The sequence below is a fragment of the Myotis lucifugus genome, unplaced genomic scaffold (genome assembly GCF_000147115.1).
Source record: "Myotis lucifugus unplaced genomic scaffold, Myoluc2.0 scaffold_14, whole genome shotgun sequence".
In the NCBI taxonomy this organism is placed as follows: domain Eukaryota; kingdom Metazoa; phylum Chordata; class Mammalia; order Chiroptera; family Vespertilionidae; genus Myotis; species Myotis lucifugus.
In genome coordinates this window covers 8,384,764-8,410,823 of record NW_005871062.1, presented here as the reverse complement: position 1 = coordinate 8,410,823, position 26,060 = coordinate 8,384,764, and the positions used below count along the sequence as shown (strand labels likewise).

Sequence of the window (26,060 nt, the reverse complement as noted above, 5' to 3'; positions counted from 1 at the left end):
TAAAGCCAGAAAATCAGCCCTTCCCTCAATCAGCCTCTGAATTATGTCCAGGGATGTTCAACAGTGAATTTTCACAAGTTTCAAAGTTTTTTGAAGAGACATTTCCAAAAAGAAATCTGAGTTCCTTGAAGAATGAGTAATGTTCTGAATTAGAACCATAAATAAAATGTAAGCAATAATAAATGCAACATTACAGGTTATTGTAATCTTACCTTTCATATTCAGAATAGGACAAAATGTGTTGCCTTGACCGGTTTGGCTCACTGGATAGAACGTCGGCCTGCGGACTGAAGGGTCCCAGGTTCAATTCCGGTCAAGGGCACGTACCTTGGTTGCGGGACCATCCCCAGTGGGGGCTGTGCAGGAGGCAGCTGATAGATGTTTCTCTCTCATCGAAGTTTCTAACTCTCTATCCCTCTCCCTTCCTCTCTGTAAAAAATCAATAAAATATATTTTTTAAAAATGTGTGTAGGAGAGGAGATGACATGAGAAGAACAATAAAAATGGAGAGGAGAGGAAAAAATCCTAGGGTCCCAAGTCAAATGTTAATTCTCTCACTGGCTACTACACCACTCAAGACAAATCTCTGATCCTCAGAATTTCTTTACTTCCTGGGCTCAACTCCTTCAATTCTAGCATCATTCCCCTTTTAGTACTTATGCTGTAGCTGGGCATGCCAAGAAAGCATGTATTGTCATATAAAGGATTGTTCTTATAAAGTGATCCAAATTCTCTCCTACTTCTTATTTCTAGTTCTCTATATTCCCTTTATTTTGGAGAAATAAATTCTAAATTTAATTATAAAGCAAACAAAGCTCAGGATATAATTTTCAAAGAAGTTCATAGGCATGAATCATGACCATAAATTCAAATGCCCCAGAAATATCACTGTATTTTTAAAACATGGATTTATATTTCAAGTTGACATCCTGCTGGGATAATAGAAAACTTAACCTCAGTCCCTCTTAGAGTTTCCCCACCCCGCTCCTCCCCACACAAAGGTATGCCTCATTTCAAGAGTCTCACATAGTCCCAGGTGTTTGGGTGGTGGGCATGAGAAGAAGGTCTGATTCTTCCTCACTGGTTCCCCAGGTCCCCCTGCTAAGGAATGCTTACTATCATGTTCACATCACTCTTTGGTCTAGTGTATCTGCTTCTTCTGAATCAAACTGGGATGCAGGAGTCTCTCTAAGACTACTGATGAAATGACTGCAAAGAATACCATATTCATCTCCCTCTGGGATCTTGCTGTCTTTCAGGCTACATGAAACCGACAAATCAGAACCAAATCTGGGTGAACTGCAAAGGCAGAATCTAAGGTGGGGGCTGAGGAGGGGTTTTAAGGGCAACAGCTGTTTGGTGTAAGGTGTAAGAAAGGGGTTCAGCCGAAACCGGTTTGGCTCAGTGGATAGAGCCTTGGCCTGTGGACTGAAAGGTCCCAGGTTCGATTCTGGTCAAGGGCATGTACCTGGGTTGCGGGCACATCCCCAGTAGGAGATGTGCGGGAGGCAGCTGATCGATGTTTCTCTCTCATCGATGTTTCTAACTCTCTCTCTCCCTTCCTCTCTGTAAAAAAATCAATAAAATATATTTAAAAAAAAAAGAAAGGGGTTCAATTTTTTAATTACTGGTTTGACAGTATAGTGCATATGGCTGGCTATCAGTCCAGATATAAGGATTATGTGTTTTTGTCTGCCAAGAGCATCTCCTCCTGCTGAAAAAGGCCCCCCCCCCCCACCATTTAAGCAATCCTATACTATATAATCTATCTATACTAATAAAAGGGTAATATGCTAATTAGACCAGGTCATCAAGCCATCTTCTGGATGTCTGACTTCCTTCCAGACAAAGCCATGGTGGTGGGGGTCGAGGCAGAGGCAGTAAGGGGCGATCAGGCCAGCAGGAGAGGGCAATTGGGGGAGAAATCATGCCGGCAGAGGAGCGCCATTGGGGGCAAGATCAGACCAGCAGGGGAGGGCAGTTGAGGGTGACCAGGCCTTCAGGGGAGGGCAATTGGGTGCAAAATCAGGCCGGCAGGGGAGAGCAGTTAGGGGCAATCAGGCAGGAAGGAGAGGGCTGTTAGGGGCAATCAGACAAGCAGGCAGAGGCAGTTAGGGGCCATCAGGCAGGCAGGCAGGTGAGCGGTTAGGAGCCAGCGGTCCCAGATTATGAGAGGGATGTCTGACTGCAGGTTTAGGCTCGATCCCCCAAGGGGTCACCGATTGGAGAGGGTGAAGGCTGGGCTCAGGGAATCCCCCCTCCCCATGCATGAATTTCGTACACTGGGCCACTAGTATTAGATATAATTTATATGATCTAATTACCAGGCTCTGCACATGTTTTATCTCATTACTCCTCAGAAAACCTCATAAGATGTTATGATATCTCACTTTTCCAGATCAGGAAATTGAGGCCCAGAAAGGCTATATAACCCTGATTTGCTCAGGATCACTTAGCAGTTAAGTAGCAGAGCTGGATGGGAATCAAGGTTGGGCTTACTGCCAAGTTCATGTTCCTGCCACTCTGTTACAAGGCCATCATTCAGCCCCCATTGATCCCTCTTTTCCAAAGGTTCTCAGGGAGATTGGCTTGCCAAGATAGATACCTGATCAACAAAGAAGTCGAACATTTTTGGGGGGGGTAGAGGGTAAGACTTGAAGGAAAACAGTTCTAGCCCATATCTTTAACCTACCTTCAGACCTCCTCTCCCTGAATAGTCTAACTTTATCTGAAAGGTCACTTAGTCTTGGTGAATGAAAGACCCCTATAAAGTCCACCAATCCAGAAACAAGAAGGAAGGACAGGTTAAGGAGGCTTCACTCAAACCATCTCTCCTTAAGTTTCTCTCCTGTCTCCTCCACCCTGGGAAACATTTTCCTTTCTACAGCAGATCCAGTTGAGTGGAGAGATGCTGGCTTAGCCAGAGACCAGATAGGATGCCCATTTTTAATTTTCAGTCATGCCAATGTCCTGGTGAGACTCCCTGCACAAACTATGTCCCTGTGCATGTGCTCTCCAGGAGTGCAAAGAAATTTATTGAAAGGTGTCTCCTCATGGTTGCATTGTTGTCACGTGTAGTAACCTTCATAAATAGCTTTGGGAAAGTCATTTTGGAAAGGGAATAACAGGCGGGTGATGTTTTTTTCTCTCCTCCTTTATTGGATTGTACTCTGATTTGCTATACAAAGCTGTACAATTTCCTGGAAATGTGTTCACACATACCTCCCAAATACAAGCAAGGAGGTCAACGACCCAGTGTTGAAATGGACCAGCCTGAGATCTGCTTGGGTAATCCAGCGGAGCCATTTGTCCTTTATAAGAGGGCAAATAGTGGAGGGCAGCAGGAAGCCAAGCAGAACCCTAAAGTGCTAAGGCAGAGAGAGGAGAGACAGAAGAGATAAGAGGCTGAAGAGGGTTAACATCAGCCTCCAAGTTAGCTTCCAATTCTTGGTGAAACTCCCAGAGGGAGACTGACAAATCATGAAGTTAATTGCCATCCTTTTCCTTTGTTCCAGGCTGCTAACAAGTTTTGCCCAAGAGGACCAACCACAAGAAATTGACTGCAATAATGAGGATGTATTCAAGGCTGTGGATGCAGCTCTGAAGAAATACAATGATAGAAACAAAAGTGGCAACCAGTTTGTATTGTACCGCATAACTGAAGGCAACAAGACGGTGAGTGAGTTGAATTTAACCTTGAGGTCATTTGGGATTTATGTTATCACTTGAACCTAGGACACACACACACACACACACACACACACCACAAAAAATTCCTGATAATTAAAGGTAGAGGCTTACAGCTCTTAGAAAAGACCAACCATACTTTCTGGGCTGGGACTTGGGCAGGGCATGACTAGTCCTCAAGCCTCCAAGGTTGGCCTCCTGGGTGATCAGAGGACAAGTATCCTAGGCTGAAATTAAAGAAAGGTAGATGGAGTCATTTGAAAGGGATTATGTTGAGTGGGAAAATCCAGCAACTCAGTGAGGCCATAGCAAGAGGATTTACTGGGTGACCATCCTTAAACTAAAATATAAAGACCTCCAGAACTCAAAGGGGAGGAGGTATTTAAGGGAGTATGTCTAACACATACTGTATAATCTCACATATAAATGGAATCTAAAGAAGTCAAATTAACAGAAGCATAAAGTAGAAGGATGGTTGCCAGGGACTGTGGGATGGGAGAAATTGGGGGGTGTTTGTCAAGGGTACAAACTTTCAGTTATAAGATGAGCCTGGTCGCTTTGCTCAATGGTTGAGTGTCAACCTATGAACCAGGAGGTAATGGTTCAATTTCTGGTCAGGGCACATGCCCGGGTTGCAGGCTTGATCCCCAGTGTGGGGTGTTCTGGAGGCAGCCAATCAGTGATTCTCTCTCATCATTGATGTTTCTATCTCTCTCTCCTTTTCCCTTCCTCTTTGAAATCAATAAAAATATATTTAAAAAAAATAAGATGAGTAGGTCCTGGGGGTCTAATGTACAGCATGGTGAATAGAATTAATAATAATGTATTGTATACTTGAAATTGCTAAAGGGCTAGATTTTAAGAGTTCTCACCACACACACAAAAGAGGTAATTATGTGAGGTGACAATGTGCTAATTAGCTTATTTGTGGTAATCATTTCACAATGTATACATATAGCAAATCATCTTTTTGTATATCTTAAATATATGTGATTTACTTATACTTCAATAAATATACCTCTATAAATTATACCTCAATAAATTTAGGGTAAATGAGGGACAGTGGGGTATGTCAAGAGGAGTCAGAAAATAAATTAATATAGTTCTACTATATTAGATAAAATATCTACCATGAAGTCCCAATGGCTGAATGCATCAAGGGTAACAGCAATGTTCTAGTTGGTTTAGAATATTCTTTATCACTGATGGATACACTCAGGTTGAAGATAAATCCTGATAGGATGTGTGATTCCAAGAAATACAACTGGATGCATCAAAACTATTAGGTTGCGGGGGAAGGGGGTGGCAGAGGGTTTAGTTGTGATTTTTTGTTGTTGTTTATATGGAAACATTCAGAATGATGCAACTGAAAGGGGGAAAAAATCAAAATCAAACAACATTTAGCTTTATTTCTCTTTAGAGTCAATCATCCTCTCTCCCCCCATTTTTTTAATTATCTAAAGTTTTACATATGTCTCCTTTTCCCCCAATTGACCACACCCCCTCCCAGCCATTCCCACCCGGGCGAGCCCCCACCGCCCCAGTGTCTGTGTCCCATTGGTTATGCTAATATGTATGCATATGAGTCCTTTGGTTGCTTTCTACTCCCCCCCCCCACCATTAGTCTCTGGATCTTTTCTTCTTCATCACATTATGTTGATCATTATATCCCACATATGATATTTATCTTTCTTCAACTGTCTTATTTCCCTTAGCATAATGCTCTCCAGTTCCATCCATGCTATTGGAAATGCTAAAAGTTTCTTCTTTTTTATAGCAGCATAGTATTTCATTGTGTAGATGTACCACAGCTTTTTAATCCATTCATCTGCTGATGGGCACTTAGGCTGTTTCTAAATCTTAGCCATTATAAATGGTGCTGCTATGAACATAGGGGTGCATATATCCTTTCTGATTGGTGTTTCTGGTTTCTTGCGATATAGTCCTAGAAGTGGGATTACTGGGTCTAATGGGAGTTCCATTTTTAACCTTTTGAGGAAACTCCATACTGTCTTCCACAGTGGCTGCACCAGGCTGCATTCTCAACAGCAGTGCAGGAGGGTTCCTTTTTGTCCACATCCTAGCTAGCACTTGCCCTTTGTTGATTTGTTGATAATAGCCATTCTGATAGGTGTGAGATGGTATCTCATTGTGGTTTTGATTTGCATCTCTCAGATGTCAATCATCATCTCTTGATAAAGGAAAAATTAAACAAACCAGGCTCAGTGGACCACTCTTCTCTCCAAGGACATCCCCGGGAAGAGTTTGCCTGCCTGGCTTTGAAAACAAGCAAATCAGACACAACACAAGAGCATTTAAAGAATGTGTATGGTATCATGTATCTCTGTGGTGGTTCATTCCACAGGATGAATGCATATTTGACACACTGCCTATTGCATAACTAATATATTTATTATCACCTGCAGATAACCTAACGTTGTTGAGGGAGTGACACCACAGGACATTATAAGTACTTGGTCCCATAGATGCTCTTTTTTGCACTGTCCTTGACATCCAAAGCCCAATGATGTTACTCGTACCCCATGCGTCTCTCCACCAACTTTTCCAACTCCTTTAATTCATTGCAGTCCCTGTTTTCCACCTTTTGTTGTTCCAGTTCAAACAATTAACTAGGGGGACAAAATAACTAACCTGATTTTCTTCTTTGTGGTCTTTTTCCTGAAAGTCAGGGCCCAGTCTTTGGCTGTATCCGTATACTGATCTTGGACACTGTAGAAAAGGCATCAAATAGGATCATATGACTTGCTGTCTAGCCTTAGTCAATAAACCTGTGGGACGTTTAAACAAAAGTGCATGTGTAAACGTCCTGCATCCAGCATTGTTGAGCTGTCATCAATGTTCTTGTGTCTGTTTTACTGTTACAATATTAGGTAAATATGGAAGCAAAGCCATTCCACAGGGTCATTTTTTAAAAAGGAACTCTGGTTCTGTTTTCTAAAGAAATGTAGAAATTCTTAGTTTGGATCTATTTATAGTTTCAGTTTTCTTCAGCTGCCAGTGTGTTATCCATATTTAGCCTAAAAAACCTGGCATAAGAGATTTTTGTTTGTTCTCAAAGAATCCTCTTAGGCCCCTTTAATTTAGAAAATTAAAATCTTTCTTTGGGGGAAATTCTTGGTTATTCTGCCGTAACAGAATATGTATTAACATGTAGGTTCAGTGGTTTGATACCTATTTAATCGGGTGCTGATATTCCAGAAGGATTTCTTGCATTGGTGAAAATAAAGATGGGACACAGGAGGATATTTTTGTTTTTGATGTACCCTGTTTTTAAACTAGAAGTCTTTTGTCATGCAAAAGAAAACAAATTATTTTTTTTTTAAAAAAAGCAAAGTTAAAAAATACAAGCTTTCAATACTTTGTTCAAATGAATTTCACTATGTCTCTGTGATAGTTTACTTCGGTGGAAGAAAAAATCCATCCATTTGACATGATGAGATTAAAGAAAAAAAGCCCAGTGGGCTTTTTATTTTTATTTCTTTTCTGAAAGTGACATTGAGCCATTCTGTTTTACCAGCTATTGTAGTCATGCGAGTCCTGGTGCCTTCGGCAATGTTTTATTGGTGTTGTGGTCATTGGCAGACATCTGTGGCAAATGTGTTGTTGTTGGGTATTTTTTTTTCTAAAATGTCCACAGAATCACTATCACCTGCTGCTTTATCTAAATCTGAGACCTGAAACGAACCTCGGAACTATAGTGTTTGACTCCATCATCTCTCAGATGCAAATACTCTGACGAGTGCAGGCCCTGAGAGAGCACTGCCCCTGGACTCAGGAGAACCAGGGTCTGGGTTGGCTTTGCCTTTCCAAGGTGGGAGGCTGCCTAAGCTCTGCCCTCTCTACTTGGGCCTCCGTTCTCTCACCTGCAAAGTGAGGGGCTGGGCAGCAGCACCTCTCAGGTCTCTTGCTGCTCCACCATGCCAGGATTTTGCATAAAAAAAGCTCATCTAGCTCGGTACCTTGAGCTTTAACAGCTTTATTTATTATTTTATGACATGTTAGAAAAAAATAGAAAACCAAACAAACCAAATAAAAATATTAAAATTACCCTTAACTAATCTCATCATCCAGAGATACCTGTTGACATTTTTTTTCAAAAAACGAAAAAAGAAAGTACTCTTGTTTGTTGGTTTGTTTTCTAATTGTAAAAGTAATATATATTTTTTTTCAAGAAATACTCAGAACATTTAGGAATGTTTGATTAAAGAAGAGAATAAAAGATAACCATACACCCACCACTGAGATGCATGATGTTAACAGCTTTGCTGCATAACTTTTCAGGGTTTAAAAATGATATATGTGCATGTAAATTGCTTTCTACAAAAATAGGCTAATACTATGTATACTACTTTGTTATTTGAAAATACATGTTTATAAATATATTAGGAACATTCTTCCAAGTATTTATAACTTTCATTATTTTTAGTAAATGTTTTGCTCTTGTTGAATTAAACCAATATCAAATATACATAACTGCACCAGATCCCTCTCCGATGGTCTGCTGTTGGCAGTTGAATGAGCCCTATGTATCTTTGATTGCTTTTTTCCAGGTAGATAATGACATATTTTATTCTGTCAAGTACGAAATGAAGGAGGGCGACTGTCCTGTTCAAAGTGGCAAAACCTGGCAGGACTGTGACTACAAAGAGGCTGAGCAAGCTGTAAGTGTGATGGTCCGGAGCCTCCAGTTTTCTCAATCGACACTGCCAAATTATTCTGTTAGTGCTGGGGGTGATGAGTACTGTGGAGCCTGTTTGTGAGGGGTGCACATAAACGCTCATATGTGTACAAAAGGCAAATGGTTGATGTCTATGTGCTTGCACAGACAGAAAGGGCATGAGAGGCCAGCCATGAGATTGGAGAAAGCCCTCCCATGAAGAGGGGACTCCTATGACCAATTGGGTGCTTTATTTGTGGAGACCTGAGTTGGAATTCTACTCTGCCTCTAATTAGCTGACCACTTTTAACCCTTGGGCTCCCTGTAAAATTGACACAAATTGAAAGATGAAAGGAGATACATATGAAAAGACCTTGTATTAATAACAAGATATCTTAACCAAATGCATAACATCTGTTTGCCACACCACAGCTGGTTGTTTAGCCTTACCTGAGGGAGCTAACAGCCAGTATCTGCCAGGAAGGAAGACACTCTTTCCATAGTCCATGGACTCACCTCTTTAATCTGTCAAATGTTATTGGTGGAAATGGGGATCCCTTTTCCCACTGGATGCTGGGGGTCCGGTCCTCACGATATCTTGATAAAAAGAACTTCCTAAGACTCACACAGGAAGATAAGAGATCTTTATTTCTTTGGAATTCCATATCTGCATTTCTAAAGTCCCATTTCCCTTAAACTAGTCCTAAAAGAGGTGCAGCTGGGGAATCAGCAGAGCCAAAATCCAAACCAATGTCCCAAGTTTCCATTCCATGGTGGAGTTGGGTCTGGCACAGCACCAGGCTAGTTCCCATCCATTAGTCCATTGTCTGTGTGGGTGTGGGGGGACATATGGCTGTGGGCCATGTGGGTGCATGCAGGGAAGTGTGTCCCATGCAACAAGAGAACCAGAAGCCATAGTGTGCAAGAGAGGCAAGAGAGAGAACTCCTTTGTTTAGGAGTTTAATATCTGAAATCTTCCTGTGCTTGCAGTGGCCACACCAACTATGTTCCCAGGGGTGACTGACAGACAAGTACCTTCCCTAGGTCACCCAGACTTTTCTGGGCATGTGTCTATTTGGCCTTCCCTTTGCTCCTTTTCAGTTAATACCTGGTTATTACAATGGTATCAAAAGCACCGCATCCACTGTGCAGCTGAACCCTGAAGTTGAACTGTAAGAGGAGAGTTCGGCAGGCTAGTTTTAGGGCACTGTGTTCAGCTTGGTGAAAAAGAAATATCTCCAGTGCTCCAAACATAACATTATTTTAAAACCTCACTATCTATACTGCCTCTCCTCTGGACACCTCATGCATATCAATGACTTGTAAATAATAATGATTAGGCTACAAAAACATTCATTCTTGTATCTCAAAACTCTGTTAGAAAAAATATTAAGTTTTAAATAAGAGAAAACCCATACTTACTAGTAGCAACAGCACTAGGTGCACTTCTCCATCTGAAAGATTAAGATAAATGTTCTTCTTTTTCTTTCTTTCTCCCTTCCTTCCTTCCTTCCTTCCTTCCTTCCTTCCTTCCTTCCTTCCTTCCTTCCTTCCTTCCTTCCCTCCTTCCCTCCTCCCTCCCTCCCTCCCTCCCTCCCTCTCTCTCTCTTTCCCTCTTTCTTTCTTTCATTCTTCTTCTTTCTTTCTTCTTCTTCCTTTCTTCTTCTTTCTTCTTTCTTTCTTTCTAGGCCACAGGAGAATGCATGGCGACCTTAGGGAAGAGACGGAATGTGGAATTCTCCGTGACTACCCAGACCTGCCACATTACTCCAGGTAGCTGATATATAGGGTGGCGCTGCCCTGGGGGGAAATGAACCATTTCTGAGTGGGGCCAGGAGCATAAACTGGACAAAGCCCTTTCCCAGAGGGCAATGGGTGGCTGTGCAATGCTATTTGCAGCCTTGGTGAAGGGGGTTGGCGGGGGGGGGGCTGTAGTGACAGAGTCCTGAGGTGGGGCCAGGCTCCTGCCAATCATCTCCTGGCCCCTCCCTGGACAGTAGGGCTGAATTAGATGTGTGCAAAGGCCCTGGGAAAGGACTAGAAAACATGCCACATGCTTCAATTGTGGGGGTGTCCTAGAGCCAGAAAAGCACAGGCTTTGAGGTCAGACCTAGGCTGTAATCTTTCAAAAGCTCTTCACCTTTTTGGTTTCCCTTTTCCTTAAAAGGGGATCACAGTAATTCTCACTGCAGAGGGTTATTGTAGACTGAAGCTAGATGGTAGGCTTGAAGTTAAAGCATAATACTGTATTGATGATCATAAAAATAAAAGTAATCATAGCTGACATTTATTGAGCACTTATTGCTAGCCACAGTGCTAATCGTTTTACATATGTTGATTTATTTAATCCTCACAACAATTCTATGAGGCAGTGTTAATATTCTCATTTTACAAATGAGGAAACCCAGGCCCACCACAGTTAAGTATCTTGCCCAGTATCCCATAGCTAGCAATTAGCAGAGTTGGTATAGTAGACCTTATAAGAATAGAGCAACTTATGCAGATATAACCATTAGCTCCTTCCCTCTGGTGGCAGAGTGGCTAGGTGCAGAAGAATGGCACATCTAGGGACTGTCAGTCACAAAAGCCAACCCAGAACTGGCCTTTTGCAAGATAGGGTTTTAATATAGGAGGCTCCAGAACAGCATCTTTAGCCACACTGGTGAACATCAGTTTAGGAGCAATTGTTCTATATTGGCCTTAGTATTCCATAAGGAACCCACAAAAACTATATTTCTTGAGTTTCAGCTCTTGCAAGAAGTGGCATTGAAAGAAAAACAGTCAAAAACAGAAAAGAAATCACATTTTTTAAAAAAAAAATTGGAGTAGTTTTTTATTATTTAGTTTAAGATCTTTAGCTCATAAGCAAATTTTCACATGATCCAGAACACAGCACTTATATACTATGAGAGAAAAAACTCTTTGCCACACCTTGTAGATCCACAATTACTACAAGGTGATTACTACAAGGTAATCCCTTATCTGAAACATTTTTGGCAAAATATGTTTCAGAATTCAAAATTTAAACTCTCCCCAGAAATGTTGGAGCAGGATGAAAACTTATTCCATTGCCTGGAAAAACTGAATTTGTATCTTTCACCCTCAAAAGACTGCTCCATCTCTCCTCTTACCCCAGTCAGAGCTGCCCTTGAGGTCAGCAAACCAGCCTCTGATCTCTACTCCCTTCCCCCTCCCCCTTCTGTGTTCATCAATCTTTTCTTCTCCCCTCAGTAATTCTCTCTCCTTTCCCATGTAAGTCCCCTCCAGTCTGTTAACTTTGTCCACTGCCCTGTTGCAACATGCCTTCTGCAACGGGAGAGCAGAGAGGAAAGCTATGAATATTCACCCAGTAAATCTTTTTTCTGACACACATGCTTATGGAGTGAGTACCAAGAAACAGCTGCAAGGGGAGTTGTGTTGACCTACTCGCAACTGAGGGACACTGTTGTAGAACACTGTTGCTCCTGATTCTCTTTGGGTCCTGCACACTCAGACAATGAGAGCCGAAGGCAAAGGGGCCCAGGGTGCCTTGATGGTTTCCCCTCTACAGCGTGTGCCTCTACTGACCAGCGTGTTAAGGCTATCCATATAATAAAAGCCTAAGTGACCGTTATGGCTGAACGACCAGAAGGACCGGTCACTGTGATGTGCCCTGACCACCAGGGGACAGACACTCAACGCAGGAGCTGCCCCCTGGTGGTCAGTGTGCTCCCATAGGGGGAGCATCGCTCAGCCAGGAGCTGGGCTAATGACTGGCGAGCACAGCAGTGGAGGCAGGAGCCTCTCCCACCTCCATAACAGCACTAAGGAACAGCTGGCTGAGCGGTAAGGAACAGTGAGCAGGCGGGCAGTAAGGAGCAAGGGGGTCCTGGACTGCGAGAAGGATGTCTGACTGCCGGCTTAGGCGGACAGTCTCTAAGGCATCCCTGACTGTGATAGGTTGCAGGCCAGGCTGAGGGACCCCTCCACCCGGTTCATGTTTTCATGCACTGGGCCTCTAGTCTGTTATAAACATTGCTTGGAAACTTAATACAAGCTCGATCCTGTTTTAATATTTTATTAAAACCCCATCAGTGGCACCCCATCATTACTGCCGACCACTCTTAATTCAGTGAGTTAATGCACACCCTGAAATTATATGGAGTACGTTGTGAGTACCGGCATTTTCCCGCAGAGGGCACCCTAGTTCTCATCAGGTTCACCAAGAAGCCCATGACCCTTGGAATATAGTTCATAACCCTTGGACTCCAGAGAGTGGCCCAGGCTCCACAGCAGAGGACTGTCTATTAATTGTACAGACCTCCATCGCCAGTCCCTGCCTCCTGCTTTAAGCCCCGGTAAAAAGTATACACTGCATCCCACACGCTGCCCCTGACTCATCCTGCTTTCTTGGAGCCATTCCTCCCTTTGTTCCTCCTTCTCAGGCTCACACTTTATGTTGCCCAGGTGACCTTGACCACTTTACACCCTTCTTAGCTCAGGCCTCTTCTCCTCACGAAAGTCTTTCTTGAGCTCACTCTGGGCTCCTGCCTTCCCAAGCTGTTGCCGAATTATTTTGAAATATCCATCTGCAGTTCTGTCTCTCCCACTCCACTTTGCTTAACACCTTCACCAGTGGGGGGGCTGACCAGCAGCCCCTGAACGATGAATGAACAGATTACTCAGATACAGTTTGAGGGCTGAGGGGCTCCTGGCTCTAGCAGCCAGAGCAGCCTGGATTGCCTGCCTTGTTATCCTTGTATTGCATTTTTTATCTTTAGATACAATCAGAAGGGTGAGTAATCTTGGGAGGACACATGTGTTTACATTGTCCTCTAGGTAAGGGCATCCAGGGTTGAAGCATAAGGATTCCAGTAAACACCTGGGGTCTGTATGTAATCAGACTTGTTTGAAAAGGTCAAGGAATAATTAGGGGTGCCACCTTCGACACTCCCCTATGTCTCCCCTAAGTTGGAATTTCAATAAACAGGGCAGGCAGCATTCCACACACTTCCCTTTTATCAGAATGTCCTCCTTACAAACTTTCCAATGAAATTTCTTGTGCTCCCCAACACACCACATTGACCATCACTAACAAGTTAACGTAACCACACAGTCTAACTCAGCACCTGACATATTACAGAAAGAACAAAATATGTACATGGTTGTTGAAATGAATTGATACAAAACATATTATATCCTGAACTAGGTTTCAAGGAGCTTTAATGAACACTGAAAAATAAATGATACTATATCTGTAGCATTTTACTTTTTTATAAGAGGATAAATTAATGTATTGTGCTATAATTTACAATGATTTTTAAATAAATTTAAAATAATTATGAAAAATAATATGCACATAAGATGTTCCTAAGTCAATGGTAGGTTTTTTTTCTCCTCTGACAAAAAAGCAGTCACGTGTTCTCTTTTTCTAATACATACCAGAATGTACTAGAAAGTTTGTTTGCCAGGGTCTTTGAAATTACCTTACTTATTTAGGACAATGTATCTGAATGTGGGTTTTGCACATTAATGTTGCCCTTTTGCCTACTCTTTCTTTGTCAAGCCAAGGGCCCTGTGGTGACCTCCCAGTATGAATGCCATGGTTGCCTGCACCCCATAAAGACTGTACCCGCTGACTTCAACCCTGTTCTGAGACATGCCATGGAACATTTTAACAACCACACTAATCATTCCCACCTCTTTGCTCTTAAAGAAGTAAAAAGGGCACAGAGACAGGTTTGTGCTTTAGTTTCCTTTTCTCACAGTATTGTTAAAATTTGTTGGATATTTATGTTTAGGGTTTCATTACTTAAAATAAACCATTGGTCAATAGAAAACCTATGATTCCGTAAGTGGTGGTGAGGGAGCTCTTTTATGTCCGCATCTGACTAGCATAGGAGGTAAAGAGCTTTCTCTTGAGTCAAAGCAATTAGTATACTGCAATATATAAAGGGCAAAAGTGTGGCTAAGCAGACCCCTGATTCTGAGGCTGGTTTTAATGAATGGGTAGGCAGAAATACATGTTTTTCTTAGAGATGGTGAGATGAAAAGATCATTCTAGCCTTAAGGTTTTAAGAAAATTACATTATCACTTAGGCAGCATGAGTCAAACATGGTTCCAAAATATGCAATGGAACTTAAACAGTTGGCATGGCTTTCTGAGCACTCTCTAAATTATAGTTTTTATATCATTAAAAGAATGTAAACACTTAGAAATTCTGGCCTTTTCATTGACGCAGTTCACTAAGTCTTTACTGACAGTTGACTGGGTTCCTTGTATTTCATTGTCTAATTATGAGGGACTTACTTTAGTCAGTAACATTCCCTGCTTTTAATAGACCATCCAACTTCCCTTCATGCAAGATGCATGTTCTACTCAATTACGTTCATAGCCAGCTATCGGGGTGGGACTAACCCAGGGGTGGGCAAACTTTTTGACTCGAGGGCCACAATGGGTTCTTAAACTGGACCGGAGGGCCGGAACAAAAGCATGGATGGAGTGTTTGTGTGAACTAATATAAGTTCAAAGTAAACATCATTACATAAAAGGGTACGGTCTTTTTTTTTTTTAGTTTTATTCATTTCAAATGGGCCGGATCCGGCCTGCGGGCCGTAGTTTGCCCACGGCTGAACTAACCCAAGATAAAGCAGCACAAAACTTACTGCCTGACTATCTGGGAACCTGAGAACTTATCAGCAAAGGCCATTCTAGCTCCAAAGTGTTTTTAACCATCTAGAAGAGTATTATTCATATTTCACAAAATTCAAAAGGACATTATTTTTCTGTTGCCTGGCAGAGGAAATATTGCTTAAGTTTTTCTTAAGAAGATATAGTAATTCCACTTACATATATATTGCTTTTTATTTTCAGATGTGTCGAAGTGTGTGTGTGTGTGTGTGTGTGTGTGTGTGTGTTGAGGAGTGTGAGAGTCGTAAAGTGCTCAATGTTTATTCAGTCATGACTTTTGCTTAGTACTAAGAGTTTATATTTTTGAGTACTTGCAATATGCCAGGCAGTATTCCAAGTTCCTCATAACACAGTGAATAATGTTTAAACTTCCCTTTAACTATTTAATTCAACATTGTTTCAGATGGTGTCTGGATGGAATTATGAAGTTACTTATTTAATTGAGCAGACTAATTGTTCCAAGGAGAATTTTAAATTCTTAAACCAAGACTGCAAGGCCCTTCCCAATGGTGTAAGTAGGCAAAAATTGAATTATAAAGTTATTAGCATTTGGTGTCCAGTATTTGCAGGTATGGGAATACTCAGCTACACAGGAAGACTTGGTCACTAAGATATTAGATGGCATGCATGAATTCACAGCCACACTCTCCATGTCACTAGTCAAGCTGCCTTACCTACCTGGTCAAAATATCTGTACATCTGGCAATAAGCATTTACACATATAACCAGGGTTTGAGATAAAATGATGCCATGTCAAGTTTGTCTGATCATGTCTTAAACTTTCCTGTCTCCCTTTCTTCCCACCTGCTTAAGGTCCTTCTCGGTGCTCCTGAGCTCTGCGCAGGGCACTCCTTAACTTCAAACTTGCCTTTGCTTATTTTCTCCCCTCCCCTCACCTCTCCTTTCTTTATTTTTAACTAGAGGCCCAGTGAACAAAATTTGTGCCCTGGGGGTGGAAGGGAGGGGGTGGGGGGCAGGGTCCCCTCAGCCCTGCCTGCACCCTCTCCAATCTGGGACACTTGGGGGATGTCCGACTGGTGGGCCTAAACCGGCAGTCGGACATCCCTCTCATGATCCTGGACCGCTGGCTCCTGATTGCTCACCTGCCTACCTGCCTGCCTGGTGGCCCCTACTTGCCCGCCCCCTCCCCCCCGCCCCCGCCAGCCTTATTGCCCCTCACTGTCTCTGTGTGCCGGCATGATTGCTTCCAATTACCCCCTCCCTGCCAGCCTGGTTGCTCCTAACTGTCCCCCTGCCGGCCTGGTCACCCGTTACTGTCCCTCCTGCCAGCCTAGTCTCCCCCAACTGCCCCCACCGCTGGCCTGGTCACCCCATGCAGCCTATATTTAATGTTACAAGTTGTTTACTTTATAAGTTCTTAAAAACGTTTTTAACTTATTTACTCTTGAAAAACTAGGATACTGGTGAATGTACAGATCTTGCATACGTGGATCCTCAGCTAAGAATTGCTTCCTTCTCACAGAAGTGTCAGATTTTACCAGGTATGCGATAATACATGTTTATCCTCTAGTAGTACCTGTTGATCCCAGATAACTGGCTACGTCTTTTTACAGGAATTGTGCTTTAGGTCCCATGATATAATCAACAAACCTTATAGCTGTACCCCATTTCTGCACAGCTGTGTTGTAGCTGATGCAGCTAGGACTGCTCTTCAAATGGCCAGAGGGAATATGGTGACAAAAGGAAAGATTTATGTCCTTTGGGCAAAGCTGATCTCCAGATGCAATGTCAGCTGGTCTTCCTTGTGTATAAGATGTCACTACATCAGGTGTTATAAATTGGGGAAGCTGTATCTAATATTGAATCACTCAGAATAAAATCCTTTCAATTAAAAACTTTTTTCTCCTGCATGTTATAATGGGGGAAAAGTGAGATAGTGCAAGTTTATGGTCACACCAGTGTTTCTTATACCAAGAGTTGGCTTTTTTCATACTTGGAAGGAAGATATTTGCATACATTCCACAGTGAGAAGCATCATTGAAGCTCCCTGCTCACCAGAATCAGAGGACTTAAAATTTTCCCACTAGAGAATCATTCTTTTAAATTAAGCGTTGCTTTCTTACACAGTCTTTCAAAAATGCAAAAACTTAGGAACAGTGCAGCACATTGATATTGAAGGTGAACTAACTAACACCTTCTGATGGAAGGTTTCCCTAAATGCCCTTGACTCTGAGGAGAGGAAAAGAGGGCAGGGAGTAAGGTGAAGGTCATAGAGACAACCTCTACTCACTCACTACTGGCCTTTAGGCTGCACATGGCCCCCTATAAATGAGTGCTGGCCAATGTGCAGGAGAGGTCCTAGGCTAGACTGCTCCTTCAGTACACACACTGACTTAAAACCTGATTCTTCTTTCAGGGGAGGATTTTCCCAAAGGTTGCCTTGGCTGCCCCGACGAGAAACCTGTCGACAGCCCTGATCTGAAGGATGCTCTGAATCATTCCATTACAACACTTAATGCACAGATTAATGCAATGTTCTTGTTCAAGATTGACATTGTGCACAGCGCAACATCACAGGTCTGTAAATTAAGCTACAAAAATAGTGATATTATAATCTATGTGCGAACTGCTTACTAATATTGCCACTGATCTTGGGTTGGGAAATAGTATACCTGGTAAACGGAATTGAATGTCAAGTCTCAACCTCACTACATGCTTGCTATGTGATCTTGGAAAAGTCATTTAGAACATTCTATTTTCTGTCTGCAAAGGATTGGGGTGAGACTCAAATAAGATAATATATGTCAAGCCTTGACCGGGTAGCTCAGTTGGGTAGAGCATTGTCCCGATATGCCAAGGTTGCAGGTTCTATCCCCAGTCAGGGCACATACAAGAAGCAACCAGTGAATGCATAAATAAGTGGAACACAAAAAGAGAGATAATATATGTCAATACATTATCTTCTTGAAATTTAAAGTGTTATATAAACTATAGCAACTTTATATTATTAATAAAATGTATGGCAAGGAAAAGCTACTCTTATTCTCTGCCTTTCTAGAGTTGTTTCTTGTTGTAGCATCACTTAGTGCCTTGGGATCAGCCACATGTCAGTCTATCATCACCCAGACTCTCTTCACACTCTCCCCTCCAGGTCACTTCCCCGCTGCCTACGTGTCGTAACAGCCCACAAATGTACCCTCTAGGGATTCATCTTTCCTTCCATGCCCTGTCAATAGATAAGGAGCATCCTAGTGTGGGGTCAGGAGACCCAGTTCTACCAGAGCACCAGCCCTCATGTCCTGGGTAACCCCGGGCTGTCATTTAGACTCACTCAGTCTTTGGGGCCTCATCTGTAAAATGAGTGGCTGGGTGAGAAGAGCCCAAATTTCTGCCAATTCTAACAGCATCTGAGTAATCTATTCATGGGCAGATTCCTATTGTAAACCTCAAAACTGGCCTCCTTAAATGTAAACAAAAAAGAACCAACAAAAGTAATCAAAATAGAAGCAAAGTGTTTCAGCAAAACAACATAATCTGATGGGAGGAAGGACTTCACTTATAACAATTCATACTTTTGGCTCAGTTATTGAATTTCTAGAAATTTAAAATAGAGTCTTTATAGACATGATACTCATTGCAGCTTTAACTATAAAACACAACATGGTAAACTGTCAAAACTATCAATAATATAGAAATGATCAAATAATGTCTGGCATATCCTTAAAATATAGTATGAAGGAATAATTTTAAAGTATCTTTGTGAGGAGTTCTTGATGTGGGAAATACCTTGTGTTAAAATATGCAGTGGGGAAAAAAGAGGCCATAAAATTGACTATACATTCCTTTGTCAGGTGTTTTATAAAAAGTATAGAAAACAATTAGAAAGGAAACAAATGCCTCCAACTATTCACAGTGGTGGCTTTAGGTGATGGCACAATGGGCTATTTATTGTCATCTTCTGATTTCCTGTATTAGTTTCTCTACTGCAGGGGAAACATAACCAAATGTTATTAAAGTAAGTCAAAACTGACACTTTGCTCTCTCTCCTACTTATTCCTGCCCCTGACACCACAACCTTTTCTCCCTCATTTCACGGGAAACATGACCCATGTTAGTGGTGTACTCACATGATACACCAATCATTGTATTCTTTTTTAAATTTAAATTCTTTATTGTCTAAAGTATTACATATGTCTCCTTTTCCCCCCATTAACCTCTCCCTGGTCACTCCCACCCCCAGCACATGCCCTCAACCCCCTAGTGTCTGTTTCCTTGGTTATGCTTATAGGCATGCAAACAACTCCCTTGGTTGCTCTCTTACCCATCCACACCCCCGAATGCTCTTCTTGTGTTTGTCAGCTTTTCTTCTCACTTCATATTTCTGCTTTCTTGTGAATCTCCCTTATTCTCAATGCAGGAATACCCTCTACTCCACCATATATTGCATATCAGAGGTTTGCCGTCAGGAGAGAATCACTCATTTTATATATGACTATCTAGTCTTCATCGTACTTACAGTTCTCTGTAAATTAATGAATCAATATCCAAGCTTGGTGTGTATTTATTTATGCTAAGGTTGGCAGGGGAACAACAACAGGTAATGCTGTTAATTGAAGGGAACTGACATTCCTTCACTTGCCAAGTCAATTTGAAATATGCTGAGAATCTCAAACTTACTTACAAAAGATGAATCTTTACTGGTTTTTACATTTAAAGAGAACAATTTGTCTGTTCTGACATGATTATTCCAGGAAGCCCTGCTGGAAGCATCTGAGTTAATGGAAATCCATTTACCATGTGATGAATTTGCCAAATGACCAATTTTTGCCAAAGATTTATTTTACAGATTTGGTCTTGCCTTGGCTTTGCATATTTAGTCCTATTTGGATGCATGCCCATTTCAAGCTGGTTTCAGATGCCAAATATTTCTTAAATTCTCCGTTTTCACATGTGAATGATGTGATTTCTGTCACAGGCTGTTTATTTTGCCCTGCCTCTGCCGCCACTGTCCCCACTATTGTCCATATTCCTCCCTGTCTTTGCTCAGATGAATATACTTCAAGGATCTGTGTGTGCACATTCAGGAAGTTTTCCTTTAACAAAGTACTAGAAATGTCAAGGCATATGTATAGTATGTCTAAGACTTCTGATGCAAATTGCCCAATTGCCAAACTATTTGCAATAATGCCAATTTACATTCAGACCACCTGGCTCTAGGACCTTGATCATCTTGCTTTGAGTTCTATTACTACCAACAGTGACTGAGGCTGCATGCTTCCCACATGTAGCCAATACCAGGTATCACCACTGTTTTTATCTTTGCCAACATATGGAAGATTAAAAATGCTGTTGCATTGTTGTTTTTTTAATCTTTGATTATTAATGAAGATAGTTATATATTTCTGGCTTAATGACCATTTTAGCTTCTTTTCTGAAATACTTGTTCATGTCTTTTGTTCATTTTTTCATGTTGGGCTTTATATTCATAAGATATTAATCTTATACCATATTTTTCCCAGCGTTTATTTTTTTACTTTGCTTGCTGTGATTTTTGAGAATCAGTTGTCTTTTCTATCTGAACAAATTTAGACATTTTTTTCTCCATTTAGGTTTTTCTTCCTCTGCTTTTCACCTAAGAAAGGCCTTCTTCGTCCTGAGACCTGATGGATCCATATTTGTATCTTCTGAGTTTATTTCTTCCTTTTTTAAAAAAATTTGAACCAAAATTTTTATTTTATTTGACTCTCTCCACCATTCGCTCTCTCTTTTTTTAATTGTTTTATTGCTTAAAGTATTACAAAGAGTATTATATATGTCTCCTTTTTTTTCTCCTCTCGACCTTCCCCTAGCCTCCCATAACCCCCAGTGTCTTGTGTCCATTGGTTATGCTTATATGCATGCATACAAGTCCTTCAGTTGATCTCTTACCCCCCCCCCCAAACCTCCCCGGCCTTCCGGCCTTCGTGTTGTAGTTTGACAGTCTGTTTGATGTTGCTCTGCCTCTGAATCTATTTTTTGTTCATCACTTTATAATGGTCTTAATTATCTATAAATGATTGAGATCATGTGGTATTTTTCTTTCATTGACTGGCTTGTTTCACTTAGCATAATGATCTCCAGTTCCATCCATGCTGTTGCAAATGGTAAGAATTCGTTCTTATCTACAGCAGCATAGTATTCCATCATGTAGATGTACCACTGTTTTCTAATCCATTCATCTGCTGATGGGCACTTAGGCTGTTTCCAAATCTTAGCTATGGTAAATTGTGCTGTTATGAACATAGGGGTGCATATATCCTTTCTGATTGGTGTTTCTGGTTTCTTGGGATATATTCCTAGAAGTGGGATCACTGGGTCAAATGGGAGTTCCATTTTTAACTTTTTGAGGTAACTCCATACTGTCTTCCATAGTGGCTGCACCAGTCTGCATTCCCACCAGCAGTGCACAAGTATTCCTTTTTCTCCACATCCTCTCCAGCACTTGTCGTTTGTTGATTTGTTGATGATAGCCATTCTGACAGGTGTGAGATGGTACCTCATTGTTGTTTTGATTTGCATTTCTTGGATGATTAGTGACATTGAGCATGTTTTCATATGTCTCTTGGCTTTCTGAATGTCCTCTTTTGAAAAGTGTCTATTTAGGTACTTTGCCCATTTTTTGATTGGATTTTTTATCTTCCTTTTGTTAAGTTGTATGAGTTCCCTATAAATGTTGGAGATTAAACCCTTATCAGTGATAACATTGGCAAATATGTTCTCCCATGAAGTGGGCTTTCTAGTTGTATTGTTGATGGTTTCTTTTGCTGTGCAGAAGCTTTTTATTTTGATGTAGTCCCATTTGTTTATTTTCTCTTTAGTTTCCAATGCCCTAGGAGCTGTATCGGTGAAGAAATTGCTTCGGCATATGTCTGAGATTTTGTTGGCTTTGGATTCTGTTGGGGTCCATCCCCAGCAGGTCCAGGGGTCCCCAAAGGTGTGGACGGAGTCGGCAAAGAAGGAATGACACAGAGACAGCCTTCAGTTGATCAGCAGCCTAGCCAGGATCTCTAGCCAGGATCTCCAGCCAAAGTTCTGGTTAGGATCTGATGTTTATTGTCTTGTTACAACTGTATATATACCTGTTGATTTTAATCCTGTCAATTTCTATTGCAAAGGTTAGGGCATTTCTTATATCCATTCCAGGGATTAAAGATTATGTAGCTTAAGTGTGATTGTTTGTAGTTAAAGTGATTAACTACCCACCTGGCACTTATTTAAGGGGTTGTATCCCCTCCCTAACCTCAGGGAAAAATCCCCACCTGGGGAAAATACCTTTCTCGGAGAGGTGACCTTGGTTAAAACACATGGCGCTAGGGAGAGCAAACATTAAGAACAATATGCTATATATGCCAGGTCCCTTGAAACATATGCTGTGCAGATGTTTCTTTCCTGCAGCGACTGTGTCAAGCAGCAAGGATGGACCGGCTTCCGGCAGGATTCCTCTAGTATTTTTATAGTTTCCTGTCTTACATTTAAGTCCTTTATCCATTTTGAGTTTATTTTTGTGTATGGTGTAAGTTGGTGGTCTAGTTTCATTTTTTTGCATGTATCTGTCCAATTTTCCCAACACCATTTATTGAAGAAACTGTCTTGACTCCATTGTATGTTCTTGCCTTCTTTGTCAAATATTAATTTAGCATATTGGTTCAGGTCGATTTCTGGGCTCTCTGTTCTATTCCATTGATCTATAAGTCTGTTTTTGTGCCAGTACCAAGCTGTTTTAAGAGTGGCTTTATAATACAGCTTGATATCTGGTATTGACATCCCACCTACTTTGTTCTTCTTTCTCAGGATCACTGCAGCTATTCGGGGTCTTTTTTTATTCCAGATGAATTTTTGGAGAGTTCATTCTAGGTCTGTGAAATATGCCATTGGTATTTTAATGGGAAGTGCGTTGAATTTATAGAGTGCTTTGGGTAGTATGAACATTTTAATGATGTTGATTCTACCAATCCATGAACATGGTATGTTCTTCCATCTGTCTATGTCTTCCTCTATCTCTTTTTCTAACATCATGTAGTTTTCTGAGTAGAGGCCTTTTACCTCTTTAGTTAAGTTTATTCCTAGGTATCTTAATTTTTTGGGTGCGATGGTAAATGGGATTGCTTTTTTAGTCTCTCTTTCTGTAAGTTCACTATTGGTGTATAGAAATGCCATAGATTTTGTGGCGTTAATTTTGTATCCTGCTACATTGCCAAATTCATTTATTAAGCCTAATAGTTTTTTCATGGAGTCTTTAGGGTTTTTTTATTTCTGCTCTAATCTTTTTTTTTTAATATATTTTATTGATTTTTTACAGAGAGGAAGGGAGAGAGAGATAGAGAGCTAGAAACATCGATGAGAGAGAAACATTGACCAGCTGCCTCCTACACATCTCCCACTGGGGATGTGCCTGCAACCCAGGTACATGCCCTTGACCGGAATCGAACCCGGGACCCTTCAGTCCGCAGGCCAACGCTCTATCCACTGAGCCAAACCGGTTTCGGCTCTGCTCTAATCTTTATTATCTCCTTCCTTCTGCTCACTCTGGGGTTTTCTTGTTGCTCTCTTTCTAATTCTTTGAGATGTAGAGTTAGATGATTTACTACAATTTTTTCTTGTTTTTTGAAGTAGGCCTGCAGAGCTATAAACTTCCCTCTCAGGACTGCTTTCATTGTGTCCCATAGGTTTTAGATTATTTTGTTTTCATTGTCATTAGTTTCCAGGATGTTTTAAATTTCTCCTTTGATCTCATTGGTAACCCAACCAATATTTAATAACATGTTATTAAGCTTCCAAGTGTTTGAGTGTTTTGGGTTGTTTTTATTGTAGTTTATTTCTAACTAGAGTCCCGGTGCACAAAAATTTGTGCACTAGGTGGGGAAGGGGGGGGTCCCTCAGCCCAGCCTGTGCCCTCTCCAGTCTGGGACCCCTTGGGAGATAACGACCTGCTGGCTTAGGCCTGCTCATGGGTGGCAGAGGGCAGGCCCAATCCCTAGGTGCAGCTCCTGATCAGGCTCAGAGCAGGGCCGATTGGGGAGTTGGGCCGCCGCCCCCTGTCATGCACAGAACAGGGTGGATTGGAAGGTTGCGATGCCACCCTCAGTCACGCTCAGGGTAGGGCCAATTGGGGGGTTGGGGCACCGCCCCCTGTCACACTCAAGGCAGGGTCTATGGGGAGGTTGCGGCGCCACCCCCTGTCACGGACAGAGCAGGGCCCATCAGGGGGTTGGAGCGCTGCCCCCTGTCATGCAGAGAACAGGGCCCATCAGGGGGTTGGGGAGCTCCCCCCTGTCATGCACAGAGCAGGGCTAATCAGGGGGTTGGGCGCTGCCCCCTGTCATGCACAGAGCAGGGCCCATCAGGGGTTTGGGGAGCTCCCCCCTGTCACACACAGAGCAGGGCTGATCAGGGGGTTGAGGAGCTCCCCCCTGTCACTCACAGAGTAGGGCCAATAGGGGAGTTAGGGCACCGCCCCCTGTCACACACAGAGCAGGGCGGATCAGGAGGTTGGGGCGCCGCCTTCTATCACCCACAGAGCAGGGCCGATGGGGAGGTTATGGCTCTACCCTGTCACACACAGAGCAGGGCTGATCAGGGGGTTGGGAGGCCGCACCCTGTCACGCTGATCCGGTGCCAGGAGGCCTCGAGGCTCCGCTGATCCCGGTGCTGGGAGGCATATTACCCTTTTACTATATAGGATAGAGGCCTGGGGACAGGCTGGTTTGACCTGAAGGGTGTCCTGGATCAGGGTGGGGTCCCCACTGGGGTGCCTGGCCAGCCTGGATGAGGGGATGATGGCTGTTTGCAGCTGGTCACACACCCTTCATGGTGGGGGTCCCCACTGGGGTGCCTGGCCAGTCTGAGTGAGGGGCTGAGGGCTGCCTTCAGGCTGGCAATTGACTGAAGCTCCCAACTGCTCCTTTTTTTCTTTTTTTTTTTTATTCTGGGCCAGTTTTAGCTCTGGCTCTAGCTCTGAGGCTTTGGCTGCTGAAAGCTGGTATCTGGTTTGTTTGCGTTCTATAATCGAAACAATGTATAACTCCAGCTCTGAGATCCCTGCGGCTGAAAGCTGGTTTCTGGGGTTTTGTTTAGCTTCTATATTTGTTACAAAGTTTCAAACTGCCAGCTCAGAGGCCGGCAAGGCAGGCGGGGAACGTTGGAGTCCTCCTTCACTGAAGCAAGCAAGCCTCATGTTCGCTTCCAGCTGCCTGGCTGCCAGCCACCATCTTGGCTGACAGTTAATTTGCATATACTCACTGATTAGCCAATGAAAAGGGTATCGGTCGTAGGCTAATTACCATGTTTCTCTTTTATTAGTGTAGATATTATGCCATTGTGGTCTAAGAAGATGCTTGGTATGATTTCAATCTTCTTGAATCCAAAATGTGGTCTATTTTTGAAAATATCCTATGTGCACTTGCGAAGAACATATATTCTGTGGCTTTGGGGTGAAATGTTCTGAAGATGTCAATTAAGTCCATCTGATCTAGTAAGTCATTTAGGATTGCTGTTTCTTTGCTGATTTTTTGTCTAGAGCAGGGGTCCTCAAATTTTTAAACAGGGGGCCAGTTCACTGTCCCTCAGACTGTTGAAGGGCCAGACTATAGTTTAAAAAAACTATGAACAAATTCCTATGCACACAGCGGTGGCAAAAACACCTGGCAGGCCAGATAAATGTTTTCGGTGGGCCGCATGTGGCCCGTGGGCCGCAGTTTGAGGACCCCTGGTCTAGAGGATTTATCCAGTGATGTCAGTGGTGTATTAAAGTCCCCTACTATGATTGTATTGTTGTTGATCTCTCCCTTGATATCTTCCAGGATTCTTTTTATGTTTTTGGGTGCTCCTGCATTGGGTGTATATATGTTTATCAGAGTCATATCCTCTTGTTGTATCAATTCCTTTAGTATTATGAAGTGGCCTTCCTTATCTCTTATGGCCTTCACTTTGAGGTCTATTTTGTCCAATATAAGTATTGCTACCCCAGCTTTTTTTTTCATTTCCATTTGCCTGAAAGATATTTTTCCATCCCTACACTTTCAGTCT

General features: G+C 42.3%; 1 protein-coding gene across 1 annotated transcript in view; it reads left to right on the top strand.

The window, feature by feature from the left end:
• Positions 1-3,336: 3,336 nt before the first annotated feature.
• Positions 3,337-26,060, top strand: part of LOC102432377 (kininogen-1-like) — a 33,468-nt gene continuing 10,744 nt past the window's right edge. Inside the window, exons 1-7 of the mRNA XM_014452245.2 lie at positions 3,337-3,675; positions 8,259-8,369; positions 10,054-10,138; positions 13,911-14,083; positions 15,439-15,546; positions 16,453-16,537; positions 17,413-17,573. Of these exons, the coding sequence (XP_014307731.1) occupies positions 3,481-3,675; positions 8,259-8,369; positions 10,054-10,138; positions 13,911-14,083; positions 15,439-15,546; positions 16,453-16,537; positions 17,413-17,573 (918 nt within the window). The 5' untranslated portion in view covers positions 3,337-3,480. The remainder of the gene's footprint in view (positions 3,676-8,258; positions 8,370-10,053; positions 10,139-13,910; positions 14,084-15,438; positions 15,547-16,452; positions 16,538-17,412; positions 17,574-26,060) is intronic.